Source organism: Semicossyphus pulcher, unplaced genomic scaffold, assembly GCF_022749685.1.
Source record: "Semicossyphus pulcher isolate SPU_LCO1_2020_fin unplaced genomic scaffold, fSemPul1.0.p SCAF_15, whole genome shotgun sequence".
NCBI lineage: Eukaryota > Metazoa > Chordata > Actinopteri > Labriformes > Labridae > Semicossyphus > Semicossyphus pulcher.
Genome location: NW_027211659.1, coordinates 20953459 through 20969772, shown reverse-complemented (window position 1 = coordinate 20969772; position 16314 = coordinate 20953459). Strand labels below are relative to the sequence as shown.

The window sequence follows — 16314 nt, the reverse complement described above, 5'->3', positions numbered from 1 at the left end:
GCTATGTGGCATTAAAGGTTATGTTTGAAGTCATTGTGTACTTGATGAGTTACATAGCGTGTCTGTTTGTAAGAGAGAATACACACAGATGGAGGTGGGGGGTGTAGCAGAATTTTGACAGATGATACACTGGAATCAAACACACATTAAGAGCTCTTTGCACACATTAAAAGCTCATCGACATCAATTGTTGGATAAAATGTGGGAATCAGCAGATCAGTGTTCCTTACCCTCATTTTGCACGGAGTGACTTTCAACACTTGATGCTAGGGCTGCACTTTATTTTGTGCACGTCCAGATTCCCGTTAAAAAAAACATCTTACACACACGTGCAAGATCTTGTGGTGAAAAAGAACTTCTGCTATTTGGAACTTTTTTGGATTAAGCGGGGGACAGCACTTTACAAACATGGTACTTCGCTAAACATGCCAAAAAGCAAAAAGACAAATGTGGACAGTTTTTTACTTACTCATATTGTCTTGGCAATATTGAACAAGGTCGTTGCACACTGCAGGTTCTCCTCATGTCATGCAGGCCCACTTTACACTTCCAACTTTATGAAGTTAAAAATTACCATTGATAAGGGCTTCACAATGAATCGAATATCAATTGCAATTATTATTTTGGCTTATCCACGATTAAATAATTGATTGACGGCGATATTGGCGTTTAAAATGCGTGCTGCATCCGTAGAAAACTGCTACATATCAAATATAGCACCTCCTAAACTAACAGCCACTCCCTCAGGGGACAATCGGGAGGTTTTGGCTTCGCTTTTGGAGGAGCTCATGTCATGAGCGCCTACCTTGCAGAGGCAGTTAAAAGTGAAAAGCGTAAACAACAGAGACCGGTGTTTCGGTTCAACGAGTAAGCATGCTAACTGGTATCTTTCATGCGTCTGTGGTTGTTGTAGTTACAGCAGCTGTTTAAAACGTGAAGAGAGGACGTAGCTGTCCTTGTGAATGCGTATTTGTTGATTTTCATTACGATCTCAACACATATTTATCTGTTACGTCTTCTAAGTGTTGTTTGTGCAAACGTGTCATGAAGGCTCCTAATGCTCAGTTGCGTTTTGAACGCTGCTTGTTGTTACGCTAAAACAGGAAGAGAGCAAGTCGCTTGAAGTCACCCCAAAACCAGCTCGTCAGTGATGTTAAACATGAAAAAATAACATGCAAAGAGTGCATGAAACCTGTGTCTGCATCGCAAAGCAACACTACTAAGCAGTATAATGAGTGTATAAAGGCCAAGAGGAATAACGTCGCTACTCCCTCAAAATAATCATTTTGGCCATAACCGTGCAGCCCTACTATTAACAGCTATAAATTGATTGCTAGTCAGTCGGTAGCACAGATACTTTCTTTGTGACAATTAGGTATAATGTTACGGAGGAAAGATTAAAGTCAAAAAACCTTAGGCAGTTTTTCAGACAGAGAAGTATTGGTGATGATTGCAATGAGGAAGAGAACAATGTGCATAAGTAAATAACGTTAGCCAAGCCTGGGGTAGATGAAGCACAGCTGCCAAGCACCTGGGTCAGAAGATGGTTGCCATCAGGCCTGACATTTTTCTGGCAGAAACCCTGAACAACTGCACTCAAAATATTCACAAATGATTATTCACAAACGGAAAAATCCCGCGCAGAATGTATTGACTAAGAGATCTAAGATCAAAGACGTCACTAACCTGTTCCGACACACACACAGATTTATGGTTATTATTTTATATCTCATAATGGATACCTCGTCAACCCCCCAATCTATCAAATCTATACCCTTTTACACTATCAAAAACACAGGAGGATATTCATTCTACAGACTGACACAATAAATCAACGCTGAAGATATAACCGAGTAAGTCATTTATCACTAAAAGCAACTGAGTAACACATGTACATACAGTATGCACATATAGTATAGGCTGCTCTTTTAATGTATGTTGACTGTCAATGTAGACTGATATATGTTTCAATGTGCTGCAATTTACCAATGAGGCCATAGCCTTATCAAATATAATTCACAGTTTGGCTGATAGCTGATGTCTCAGCTCCTGCAGAAAGATAAGGTTTATGATCCCTCTACCCTTCTCAAGGACTACCACACGCCCTTTCTAACACACACACACACACACACACACACACACACACACAAGACAACCCATTAATGAAAATATACACATATGATTTGTATATAATGAAATATGTCAGGCTGTAACAATGGAAAGGTATTAAGGTCACAGGGAAGACTTTATGACTCTTATACCCTTTTGAAGGACTATGAAGAGCAATTACACACATTCATACATGAAAGTGTATGGTAAACGTCTGGAGATTTTGACTACCATACACACACAGCAGCTGACATCTACAGTAATAGGGCGCAATTTTTAAGCACTGGCCCCAACAGGCCTAAGCTAACTAAATTTGGTAGACACATTTTAATTGTACAAATGTAAATTTCAAATTTAACAAAAATGACAAGGTAACGCAAAATAACACAGTCATCCTGACCTGTGAGTAATAAATGAAAAGATTAACATTATGATAATAAATATTTGGTTGTTGTATTCTCTCACAGCCGCTTAGTTCACAGTTTAACTTTTTCACACAACCTCCCATGCCTCTCTGCCTTCTTTCCTCCCTCTTTGCAATCAATCAAAGATAAAAACAATACAAAAATTACATTTGTTTTTGTTTTAAGCTGAAAGCATAGATAAGAGGAAAAAATCTATTTAAGTTTTAAGTTTAATTAATTCCTCTGATCTGACATCATACCAGGACAAGTCTAAGGGCTGGGGTCAGCTGTTGCTAGCTGTAGCGCTAGACACGCTGAATGAAAGCATAGTAAAGCCAGGAAAGGATATTGATTTTTTTTTTTTTTGTACTTTTTAAACCCACAAAGCAACCAGAATAAAAACAGAACAAGAACACAAGGTGTTCAGCTGCTATAAAGTGCGTCTGCTCCACCTGCTCAAGTTATTTCACTGCTGCAGCTAGCACACAAAGAGCCAGAGCAGGGCCCCCACTTAGACTAGCACAAAGGAGTAGGGATGTTTATAGAACTCCACGATCAGTTGGTGAAGACTTGCAGAAAGGGGACAAAACTCGGTGGCCACAGGGTGCCACCTACATGTTATATTTGATGGCCACAGAACAACCTTTAGTGACCAGGGGGCATGTTAAATGTCAAGCCCTGCATTCATATGGATCAATATGCCATATCATACATTTACATACAGACACTTGCTGGAAGCAGTGTCTATAACAGTTCTCTGCAGGCAGACAAACTTTTAATAAGGGATGATTATGTATTGTATATGTATATCTGTATGTCTTGTTATAAGCAGGTCTAACCTCAGTACTGTTGCCTCTCATTCTCTGTCTTTATTTAAACTGTGTTTCATTATAGCCAATGAGATACATCCCAACATACACAACAGTGAAACATGTATCCCACCTCTCCTTATACTCTAGTATGTGCACATGCACACTTCGCCCCCACACACACACCTACACACCAAGATACCCGGTAAAAGAAAACTAGTGCAACATGTGAGAGCAATAAGCAGCACTGCTTTCTTTAGTGGAAGGTCAATATTATTCTCACCAGCTGGCCACTTCTTATTGTGGGCTGAGGGGGCAAAGGTGGCTACATATTGCTGCGTGTGTGTGGGCCTGTGTGAGAAACATGAGTGTGTTTGTTTGTCCTTTCTGTTCATTCACTTAACCTTTGCAAGCTGACTTCACACTTTAAAAGAAAAATATGTCTGAACTCAGTTGCCCTGAAAGATCTGTTGATAAATATGATTAAGAAAAGCTGGAATAACAAGAAGACTTGACTCTTTCAAAGAAAAAAAGATTAAGTTTAGTCAGTGTCTTTTGTCATCTGAGAACGACCAGTGAAATGAACATTTTATAGAAATTTACTTTGGACAAAGAAACTCTAAGACAAACAAGGCTGGGAAATTTTAAAGAAAAGCTGATGTGTTTGACTTATTTTATATTCAGGCCAAGGGTCAGATACAATATCGTCTGGCATACACAAGTGTCATTACCAGACAGACTGAAAACTGCAATTGATTGACATGTTATTTCATGCATTAAGATATCTAACCTATTATCTATAATCATAGCAAAGTAAAGGTGCAGGCAAAGGAAAATATCAACAAAACATTCACTTCTTGAATAGAAAAAGGTTTCCATTAGGTGAATCGAGTCCAGGGTCAAGCTCAGACCACCCCAGGAACCAGAGATAACAGAGCAGCCATTCAGACACAGAAATCCGGTGAGGGATAAACCCTCAGTGGTTTATGAAAACATGCACAAAGAAGGGCACAGAGGGCAGACTGCAGACTAATGGTGAAACTTCAATGCCAATTATTTGGTTTATTAGGCAAAGCTTCCATCTAACCATCCATATAACATAAATACTGCCAGAGCCCACTTAAATGCATTAAAATTAAACTACCCTTAAAATGCAAACATCAAACAATAATATGATTATTTTCGTGCTTGTGAATTGAAATGGAAAATATACATATTATAAATACATATTAAATAAATTACATAAAATGTATTAAATGTTGCTCCATCTCTAGAGTGCAGAAAAAAAAAATGAAATACCAGCAGGACTAATTGATACTGGCAAGGCAACAAATAAATAAGTACAATTTATTAACACAGGTTCAAGTTGAACAATTGGATTTGTTGGATTTCCGGCTGCTTGGTCTAAGTATCAGGTGTTTGTTAAATTGCCTGGGATTAAAATATCACAATTAAATGTGGACTTTGTCAAAGGCCACCCACACAAACTGCTGCATGTCTGACTGCTTTTTTAAAATCCCTTTTAAGTCTCATTGTTTCCATCTGGGTCATGGTTCAATTAATGTCGACATGTTAACTAGCGACACACACACACACACACACACACACAAAATGCTGTAAAAACCATATTATCAACAAAAATATTTAACATAAACATCACATGAATCCAATCCAATACAGCCTGTCTGTCTGTCTGGTGTCTATTGTCTTCATTATCTTGTCGTGCCAGAATAAGCAGCTATAAATAATCACGTTACAACTGCATCATCCTACTAATCAATGCTTTAATGCAGCTTTGTGTGCATCTGTGTGTATGTGTGTGTTTGCGTGTAAGAGAGAGATTTTACAGAGAATGAAGCTAAAGATCCTCACACTATGTTACTGTTTTTCCACAGCCCAGCCTTAACCTATTTCATTTAGGATGGAAGCTGTAGAGGAGTATTATGCATATTGTAACAGGGTCACAATTACCTCATTTTGCCTGGTTTGTGTTTACCTCTATGAAATGACAGAGCTACAGTAAGCTGGTAAGAGGGGGAAAGAAAAGACATGGACAAGGAAACTAGAAAAAGAGAGAGTGGAGAGAAAAAGATATGAACAAGAGAGGGAGACCAAGACAGATGGATAAAGGTAATTAAAGATCTCCACTATACTTTGCAATTTCCTACACATTTAGGGAAAACCAGATCTGAGAATCTAGGTTGAATTGGGGAAATGATGGTCATACAGTGCAAGCCCTTTGTATAATATCATATCATATCGTAACTTTGTCTACTTTAGGTGCTTTTACTTTTTCTTTTAGTACAAAAAGTCATTCTAGCACTTCTAACTGTCCTTTTTTGTCTTGTGTTTTCCTTAGCCCATCTCCATTTCTCCATCCATCATTTCTTCCAAGTACTCATTCTGCCCAACTATTCTTCTCTAGGACCTACATCTTAAGTGTACACTTACTCATCAGGTCACTTTTTTACCACAACACAGTACGTCTTTTATGCATTTCATTTATTGAATTTGTAAATATACTGTTCATCCAAAATCAACACCGTTTGTCATGTTAGCTGACGAAGTTATTTGTCAAGCTAGATAACTGACATACACACTCAGCTAGTATTTTGGTAGTCATAACATTAGCAAGCATGCTAAGGTTAGCCAACTAGTTCTAACATAAATACACTGCTTGACTCCGGCATTGTGCTCCGTAACCAAATGGCAAATTACGTCAGCGAACCAGCAAATCATCACAAGCATTAGCTAACATTAGCCAGGCAGGGCAGGGCGGCTGGAGAGAGCTGGGATGAAGAGTTTTTGCTGTAAGAGAAAAAACGCTGCACCCAGTTAGAGAAAAAACACTGCACGCAGGTTTTGTTTCTATTACAACAATAAGTTTTACTTATTACAGAGTTAACAACAAGCTTACAACGCGTAGCAAGAAATCCAGTTGTGGGTCTGTTTTGATCCCCAAAAGCAATCGAAGGTCTCTCCATGATTCGCATGCCCTACCGATAATGACTCTAGTTTTAACCCTGACGTCGGTCACATTCCTGTCTGGCCAGACGGGTTTCACTAGATAAAACTTTTTGTGTTTTTTTATTCTTGTGTGTACTTTGTGTTGGTATTGTGAACATTATCCGTCTCCAGTTGACTGTAGTGTGCGGAGAATGAGCTCTAGGCAGAGGTACTCGCTAGCGCATCCTCTCGTTATGGGAAAAAACGTCCCGAGTGCTTTACATAAAAATCAGCCCACAGGCTGTTAGAGGCAAAGGAGGAAGTTCGGGAAGGTTTCAATTTTTAAGTTCTTCTACTATCCCTTCACACATTGGCAATAAAAAATGATATTTCATTGAATACGTGTAAAATCTTACATATAGCCCCTTTAAAGTCCTTTTCTTTTCACTCACCAAAAGGAGGTTTTTAATTTTAAGGTCACTTGCTGATTCATAAGCAGACATATGACAAGAAACTTGCATACAACACATTAAAGGCATTGGCTAAATGCTTTTCCATAAAAAACTGTTTTGGAACTTAAAAAATGTGTTTTCAACCAAACAGAGCTATTAGCCCACCAGCTAATTATCTCATTAAAAATTAAACTTAAATGATCTGCAATGATGAATGCCTAAAGATTATATTGCCCTCTAAATTGTAGATGCTATTACGATTTTACTAAATCAGTAATGACAACAATCAATCTGTAAATGATGCAACACATACATTAGCTCAGTCAAATGATTGTGTATGTGTACGTCTAAATATATTGTGCAGCAGCCTGACATGATAATTTCTCACTCACATTTGCTAAATGAACGTTTTGTAAGCCCTTAATTGATTAATTTGTATCAAGAACTATCACGTCTAACAAATATAGCATAAATGTGGGTACATTCTATAACTGACAAAGGCAGTGCTTAGACAGAGAAACTGAAATGAATTAACAAGTTTTTCAGAGCTGCGTCTGTTAGCAGCAGCAGCTTGTGTTATGCACCACCGATCAGAAGAGTTTTTATGATCATGGATATGGAGAACTGTAGATTTAGAGAGCACAGACGGAAGGGAAGGGCCTGCTGATAACAGGGAACCTGCTCTGAATAATTTCCTCATTATCAAAGATTTGGCTACTTTGTTAATGATTCTGGTTTTGTGGTGACCTTTAACTATAGTAATTACTTAGTTTTAACTAGCAGATAAATCTTTAAAGTAGCACAAGAGTTGGAAGAGAAGGAAAAAAGTAATTTTTTGTATGTGTGTGTTCAAGTGTCAAAAAGGCAAAGCTCAACTAAAGCGATTTCATAGTTTGTGTTCACTGCTCAGCAACGATCAATAATATTAGGCTTACTTCATGGGAACATGCAAACGCACATACTGAATACCAACAAACTCATAATGTGTTGCAGAGAAAACAAGAGAAATGTACCGTAAATGGATTCCTGCTGTGATCATGTGTGTGCATGTTTGAAAAAGAGTGTTTAACACTGATGTGTGCAAAGGGATGCATGCTGTGTGTAGATGTTTTTGTCCATGAGTGTGTGCGCATTTGATCAAAAGTATGTGTTATTCATGTCCCAGAACAAACATCAATATCATACAAGGCAACAGTGTTTTTCCTTCTTTCTCTATTACCGGCTAACCTTTAAAACAAACACTGGTCTCTGTAAGGCTGTTTCTGCAATACCTACAAGATGGAAAAATACATTAGGAATTACACTTCCAGCAACATAGAAAATGCTGATGGGAATCCACATTTCCTGCTTACTTTTCATTTTCTTTGGCATAAAGCTGCGAGTGGGCTTGAGAAACAACATGCAAGGGAGCCATTAGGGTAATGTAGAAAAAAGGTGGGGCCTTGGTTGGTGGTCTTGTACACCACTTACTCAAACATATCATAGTTTCCCACATTATTTTTCACCTGTTGTCAGGTGGTATATATGTACCTAAATCTTATTCTTTGAGATGTGAGTGTGGTTATGACAAGGTTCCAGCTATACTGAACAAGATTTCCTAAGCCCTCAGACATGTTGTCAAACTTAAAGTAATAATCTCGAAGATTTTAATTTAAATAAATGTCTTATTTTCTTAAGAGAGACTAAAGGTAATGACTTAAATGTGAAATATGACTTTTCTTTTACTAAAACTGGACTAAAATTTTATGAGTTTCTGTCAACTAAAACAAGGCTAAAACTATAAAGGGTAAAAATAACTAAAATGTGACTAAAACTAATAAGCATTTTCGTCTGAAGACTAAAACTAAGACTAAAGTGACCGTCAGCGAGGGAAATCAAGAGTTACAACCGGAGCCAACGGTGGACGTCACACATGCAACACTGTCTGGATATCTGGGAAGTGTGCTCCCACAATTACCATTTATCGCCACAGGTGCCGCCAAAGAGAACGAAACTGAGATCTTCGAGATTATCACTTTAAGTGGCAGAGTTACACTGTGATCTTATGTAATAGAGTACTTGCACTATGCCTACATCAAAGGGCCCTGGGTAAACTTTTTGGTGTTTTAGCTCAAAAGCAAAAACATTTCTGATTCATCTTTTGAACTGTCAAATCTCATTAACCATTGTTTTCTGGGTGGAAACTCGTTTCAAACCTGACCCTCTCTCACAAACGCATTACTTGATTTACCACTGATTTAGGAAACTGTATTTCTGACCTCTGTAGTCAGCAGACCTTGATATCCTCTCAGTTTCTTTTCTGGTAATAAACCTAAAGTGTTAGTCTGCCTACAGTAAAACACTCATATGGGATTATGAGCCATTTATTAATCTCAGCTCAGTAACACTATAAGAGCCTCGCTTCAGAATCCAATGAATATTTCACAGTTTCATTTCCTATGCAATCTCTGCTGCTCAGACGTGTGTACTGCTGGGTATCATTCTGTGCCGTTTATATCTGTGTGTGTTTGTGTCTCAGGCAGCATATGTGTATTTTGGGGAATTAATGTGTGGCACTTTATTTGATTCCAGTGTTGAAATGTGTATTTTGTAGTCTGTGAAGTATTGTGCTTTTGTATTTGGTCTCTTTGCTGTAAAGGTATGTTTAGTGCCACTTGATAGCATTCAAAGAATATTAACAAAAGGCAATACTAGCTTTTTTATATGAATGTGGAGAGAGACGTTTCAGGGCAGAGTTGAGACAAAACAGTAAAGCATGCAGCACAAACATTCAGGGCAGTAAGGGGACAAGAGGAGCTCTCAAACAGCACAGAGAGCTTAATGCTCCAATTGTTTGATACTGATTGATCGATATTAAGAGGTCTAAACCAGCAATAAGGTTCCTACATTCTGACCAAGAACTGAACATGAATTCTTAATCTTTTTTCCTCTTTCAGGACAGCAACAGAAACTACATCAGGCTGTGCGAGTGTTATTGCTTTGACTTATTGTTGAGCGAACAGAATTGTCTAGGAAAAGTAATGCCACTGCTTAGCTTTGAACAGCTTTGGCTGTGGCCAACTGAAGCTACCTTGCTGATATGATTGGTACACTTAATCTCCATAGTAACAGCACAAATCACTATCTTCTTAAACCTGGGGCATCTGGCTTTGTGCCAATTTGTTGCCCGACACCCCTAGAAACCCTTAAAAACCTACATTTTGGCAGTATCCAAGGTAATTCCCTCAAGCCCTCATTTGCTATTCTCTTTATAATAGACACTCAATAGTGAACTCTTACAAATCACCATCATTTTGCATCATCAATGATGTAGTTCATGACTGTAATAACAAAGTACAGACCTCTGCATTGTGGGAGCCACGAGCAGGACCAGTATATGCTTCTCTCTGCGTCTCTATATAACCATGGCAACAGGCCCTCAATATAGTAATGCCCAAGGTCAGTTGCTGGTCTCCTGACTCTGGTACTGCTCACTGCTCACATGTCACTAAGTCATATGGCCCCTGGGCTGTAGCTTAGTGTGTCATGCCCCCGCCCCAACCCACCACAACACAAGTATATAATATACACACACACACACATACATCCACACCCAGGAAACCTCATCCATCAGAGAAAACAATATGGCTTTTTTTTTTTAAATGTCATGTGGGAATATTATTTCTCTACTGTGCAGATACTTCTCATCAGTCACATTCTGGAAGCATGTCGAGGCAAAGACAATGTTAATCACGCAAGTTTATAGACATTTTTCATGTCAACAAAATAATTTTTTTCAAACGATCTAAAAGCCAAGTTTTGAAGCAAAAAAAAAAAAAGCCCTAATAAGAACTCTTATTTTGACATGAACAAACGGCTTGCATCTAGTTTAGAGTGAGAGATCACCTAAGTTCTTCCCAAACGTTCTCACAGCCTTAAGAGAAAATGCCAACTAATGCAACTTTGTACCTAATTACTTCAGAGAATCTCCTACAAATCTTGCAGTATTTATACTCCCTTAAAGGCATACAGTATGAGCTGAGGACATGGAAATATATGTATTCTCTAGGCCTTGGGGTCTTCAATTTTTTCAAGCTGTGACCTAAATGAAAAATTCAGTTCGGCATAGGACACAGGCTAATTAAAACATGTTGATACTGTTTTAATGTGCAGGGCAACCAGAAGAAGGTTCAAGATTCATGTAAGGTCCTAGGCCATGGTGTAAAAAAGTGCTTAATATAGAGCATTTTTCACATTCTAATATGCTGCAGCCTAAGAGATGGAATGAAAAAAAAAGACTTTCCAAAGGGCGGAAAAGAAAAATGACACATTCCTCGGGGGAAAACTAAGAAAAACGGGGAATATATGGATTGAGTTTGCAAAGTCTCTAAAAGTGAATTGCTAATGACACTGCATAATGCTAAAGGCAAGCTAAAACCTTTTCCCTTTGAATTTTGCTTGTAAGGCAATATTCTATCCAAGGGAGTGGCTTATAGCCAATGCAGCTCAATACTGTAGAGCGTGAGCACACAGACATCCACACGGACGCGCACAAACTACAGGCACAGATACCTCATAGTCATACAAGCACATACTGCACCTGTGAGCACACACAGTGTTATATGATTAATCTTTAGACATAAATCAAAAGGGCTGTCTGCATTATATAAGAGATATATCTAGAGGATTGAAGGGCTGGTTGACTTAACCAGAATGACTTTGTAGCTCTGTCCAGAAAACAAAAGCCGCCCAGGACTTGTTTGTCTTCTTTGTGGAATACCTGGATTTTTGGTTAGTGTAAAGCATTTCTCTGCCTACTGTTGGTCATTCAGAAAACAAACCATCGAAATTTAATGTTTCAAAGTCTAATGTCACGTGTTAGTTTCGCTTCATGGCTGTTTGTGATCTCCGTAAGGTCACATAACCACTGAATTCCTTGTTCACAGTGTTTGTGTTTTTATAGTTATAGAAGTGAAATTAAATGACGTAAAACTATCTCACCAATCCTTTTAATCACTCTAGCAGAGAGCAAACAAAAAAACATAACATTCTTGCTTGGGGGGGGGGGTCTTACCTTGTCCTTGTCTTCCACCAGGTCACTCAGAATATCATCAGGGTCCAGAATCCCCCCGTCACAGTATTCAACATGGTGGGTCCGAACAAGGAAATCTCCTTCCTAAAGAGATCCAAACAAACTTATGTCACATCTTCACATTAAGCTGTTTTCGGGTCCAAGTTGCTACAACATCTCCTATTTACAATATGCTGCAGCTGCTGCTTTCCTTGCTGTTTTAAGCATGTAAAACTAACTTGATTGTTGCTAACGCTTCGTCATGGAAATGCACCATCATGATTATCATTGCAGCCGCCACCCTCACAACAATCAAGATTACCGTAGGCTGCCAGCTACCGCTAGTTACCTCGCCAGTAGCTAGCAGGATTGCAAACTCAACATGGCGAAAACATATGGTAGGCTGTAATTTGTGCACGTTTTGAATGTGTTTTAAATTAAAATAAATTGTAATTCTAACTTGTACACACGATTCAATTAACAAATAGCTACAGAAAGCCTTTTCCCTCTGGGATACCCCCAAAAACTGACTGCGTCTTATATTACGGTGCAATTTATATTCCGGATTTTAGAGGTACAGGTAGATTGTATTTACATTTTCTTTGTGTTTTGTTTTTTTACAGTTAAACATTATATGAACACTAAGCATATAAAACAATAACTTTTCATGTTCACACCAAAAGGCCACCAACTCCTTTCCTCTGCTCCTTTCTTAAATACTGCCCTTTGTTTCTCTCCTCACTCCTCCAGTTCCTGCCCTCTTCTTTGTTCCTTTCCTCCTTACATCTTCCTCGCCTTCCCTAGATGTCTTGTACAGATTACAACTCCAGGCCGGTCCTTTCTCTCCTCCTCCTAGCTCCCTTTCTCCGCTGTGTTGGGTCTGTGATTAATGACATCGACACCGCACTGGACAGCTGACTACATAGAGCTGGTTGTTGAACAACATATTGAGACAACACACACATCAGCGTGCAGGCACACCCACACGTATAAATGCACAAACAGCCTGAGGAAAGGTATGACTCAAAACGTTACAGGGTGCTGCTCCATTAAATCACTCTTCCAGGGTCAGGTGCTTGTCAGTGCTTTTCAAAAACTCCCATCAGGAGGAGGGAAAGGTGGAGCAAGGTGTGCTGTGTCCCTGGATATCAGTGTGAGTCTAAAAAGTCGATACCAGTTTCTTCACTAAACTTGGCTCTGCTGCAGAACTCTTTTCCATAAATTAACTTCTTACTTCAGTTTCCCACACCTAGACTTTACTTGGATGTGGTTCCCAGGCATATTTGTTGTCACCAAAGTATATTTGGTGACCTGTTTTAGCATTTATTTGATTTTTTTGTCTGTCCCAAAGATTCGATCAGCTATTTATTAGAGGATAATTCTTCTCCCTATACTTCTCCTTTGTTTGCAAAGGAAAGAAAGACATACCCTTCAGGTAAACAGAGAGACATTCTCTAGTAATCTCTCTCCTGTAAATGCAATCATTGTCATGTGACTGCTGTTTTATTGTAGGTGAACTTTTGTCATTGTTTATCAATAGCTTATACGTGCATCTTGTTGGTGCCAATCTCTTTTGGTGCCTTGTTGGTTTTGAATATTTAGACATGCTAAGTCATTAAAAGCAAACCTTACCCACACGCTGCTCACCTGTTTTTATGAAAATGCCAGGTAAAAACAACAAAACCTTTTTGGGCCATTTCTATCAAACAAACTACTGATGGAGATTGAGAATACATTTTTATACATAAAATCCGCAAGGATTTTATCTTGTTTTCTCTATCTGCTTTGAGTACAAATCAACAAACCGCTAATAACCAAAATAAGGTACAGTAGTTGGAAGGTCCTTCAGTTTGTAAACCTATGGAAAACACAGTAAACGCTCCCCAACACTCTCTCAGAGGCCAAACAGAAGTGAAACGGCGTTTGTGTGAAACGGCGTTTGTGTGAACAGCGGAGCCGGCAGGGGAGGACAGCTGTTTGTTTACACCTCGCGTACGTTTCGCTTTTGCAACACTGAGGGTGGCTTTACGCCTTCGCTGCTAGGTCTCATGTGAAATGGCAAAGGCACGTTGTGTGTTTTTCGGGGAGTGGTTTGGATATTTTTTCAGTTCGATACTTATAAAAGTTTTTATTTTCAAAAGTAACGTTGTGTTAAGGTTACTGTTTAATGTTTCTAATTTAAACCTCCAACTTTTCCATGTGGGTTTTAATAAAACATAAAGCAGAATTTTAAAGAAAAACATTTAAAAATGCATTGACTGTAGTCAGGCTTGTAGTAAGTAGCAGGTGCTGCGATCTCGATGACACACCTACGACAAAGACAGCTATTTATCATACTTCAATTAGAAAGTACTTCATTGAAAAGTGAACAGAGATATGCTTCACATGTTTATGTGCAGGAAAACATATGTTGTTTGATCTTGATTCTAGTCTTTTTTCACTGTCGCCTGGCACATGCTGATATGTAAAGTAAGGCATTTATCTTGAGTTTAATTTGTCCAGGGTCAAATAGTTCTTTATAGAAATGTGTTTTCCATTATGTCACAAAACTAACCATCATTGTTGCACAAGACTCCCTTTTCCTCCCTCCCTGATGGAATTCATTGTATGACTTCATCTATTGTAACACCGACTTGGCTGACACCCGGGCCAGATGTATGAGAGAGCCGTTCAAACGCTGTGTTTACATTGTTTTATTTTGTCTTTTGCACAGTGTTTATCTTCCTTGAGCACCATCAGTCAGGGTTTGGGGCATATTAACTCTGGGATGTGAATGTTTTTATGATTACTTGGAAAATTTCAGTGCCAAAGTGACATGTAAATCATTTCCTATCTTCTCTGCACTTGGTTTAGCTCATAGCCTTTTACAGAGACCGGTGTTTATATGGGCTCAGGCTTCAGAATGTGTTCCAATATTTTAAAATTTTATATAAACTGGTCTCATGGCAAATCCTCAACCCATTATCCCCACATAAACAGTGAAGCACAGCTCAAGCAAATGTACTAACTATGTCTTGACACATGATAAACTCTACCATATGTTACATTTTAAATAGATAACAGGACTACAAAGAAGCATTCAGAGGGAATTTTCATTGGCTGGCTTACAGTCAACTTAGGGATGCACCGATACCACTTTTTTACCGAGTACAGATATGAGTACCTAATAATATTTTTACAGTTCTCATAATGACTTGCATGTTTCATTTTCATCAGATGTTCCTCACTTTCTGACTGTAACACAGTAAATAAAAAGAATGATGCAACTGCAACTGTTGCTGACATTTAAACACACCCAGTTAACACATTCAGTTGATTTCAGTATAACACATCATATTACATATAGTGTAAAAAAGGTCACGTGATGAGCACTCCCATTTCTGAGCGCACCTGAACGCAGCATTACACAGCGCATCCCCCCTGAAACATGGCAGTGAGGGAGACATGCCCGGGCTTGTTTACTGCGCCTACTACGAGACATCAGTGACACTTTTTATCATGTGCGTCCATTAATATGAAAGTTAGTTTGTCTTAATGTTTATGTTACACTCTGTTAGCTTTAGCTTGACCGTGAGTGTATATGTTAGTGCTGTCTGTGAGGACTAAGCCTTTTCTGAAAAGTGCCATTGCTCCTTTTCCCGCTACCTACTTAACTAACAGGAGGCTAACGTCAAGCAGTAAAGTGGTATTTGGTCGCGGTACTCGCTGTAGTTTTACGAGTACAAGTACTTAAGCTCCGCTACCGTACGATACCCGATACTGGTATCGGTGCATCCCTAAGTCAAATATTACATTCCAGCCCACTCTGGTCATCATGCCTACAACAAACTCCTGTGGGGCCACGTCGACCCCTGCTGACCTGCAGTTCAGTTCACACAGCAGACTATAGACTGCTGTTTTCATTTCAGTTATTATTGTGCTTTAGAGGTGCTTGGTCCCACAAACATTAACAATTCATCAAATTACAACAGGCTTACTGACACACCATAAACAGGGAGCTTTAGGGGACCTTGGGGATCTGGGACCTCGAGGCAGTTTGTCCACTCTGTGTTGTTATCTATAGCACTGTGTCTTATATGGGCTGTAGTAAATCTTAGTAGTAAATCTCTTCTTTTTGTTTTTCCATTTCTTCTGTTCTTTGCGATGCTATTTCATTAGTGCCGTTACAATTAGTCAATTGATAAAAATCTCTCACATGTGATGTCATGCAATCACAAACTCAAAGGTGTTAACTTTACTCTATTTAATGTTAATATAAACCTTTTTCAAACAGGACTTCAATATTTGCTTATTCTATTTATCTGTTAAAGTAGTGGTACTGGGATATCTGTGTCAATGTTCCTCTTAGTTTTATTTAGATATGACAGCACAGGGAAGGGAAGGGGAATGGTGAGCAAGAAGGAGTAGGGAGCAGAGAGTAAGGGATAGAGGAATAGCAAAGAGAAACAGTGGGATTTGACTTCTCTATTGCAGTGATTACGAACATACAGGCTGCAGGGGGATTGATGCAGACAGCACGCAAAAAATGGTCTAGATATAACAAG

The 16314-nt window shown here is 38.8% G+C and overlaps 1 protein-coding gene across 4 annotated transcripts in view; it reads right to left on the bottom strand.

Moving 5' to 3' along the window:
• pard3bb (par-3 family cell polarity regulator beta b) overlaps positions 1–16314 on the bottom strand; it is a 235392-nt gene that overhangs the window by 209186 nt on the left and 9892 nt on the right. For all 4 annotated transcript variants that reach the window (XM_069662799.1, XM_069662800.1, XM_069662801.1 and 1 more), the window contains exon 2: positions 11774–11875. In XM_069662799.1, the coding sequence (XP_069518900.1) occupies positions 11774–11875 (102 nt within the window). The remainder of the gene's footprint in view (positions 1–11773; positions 11876–16314) is intronic.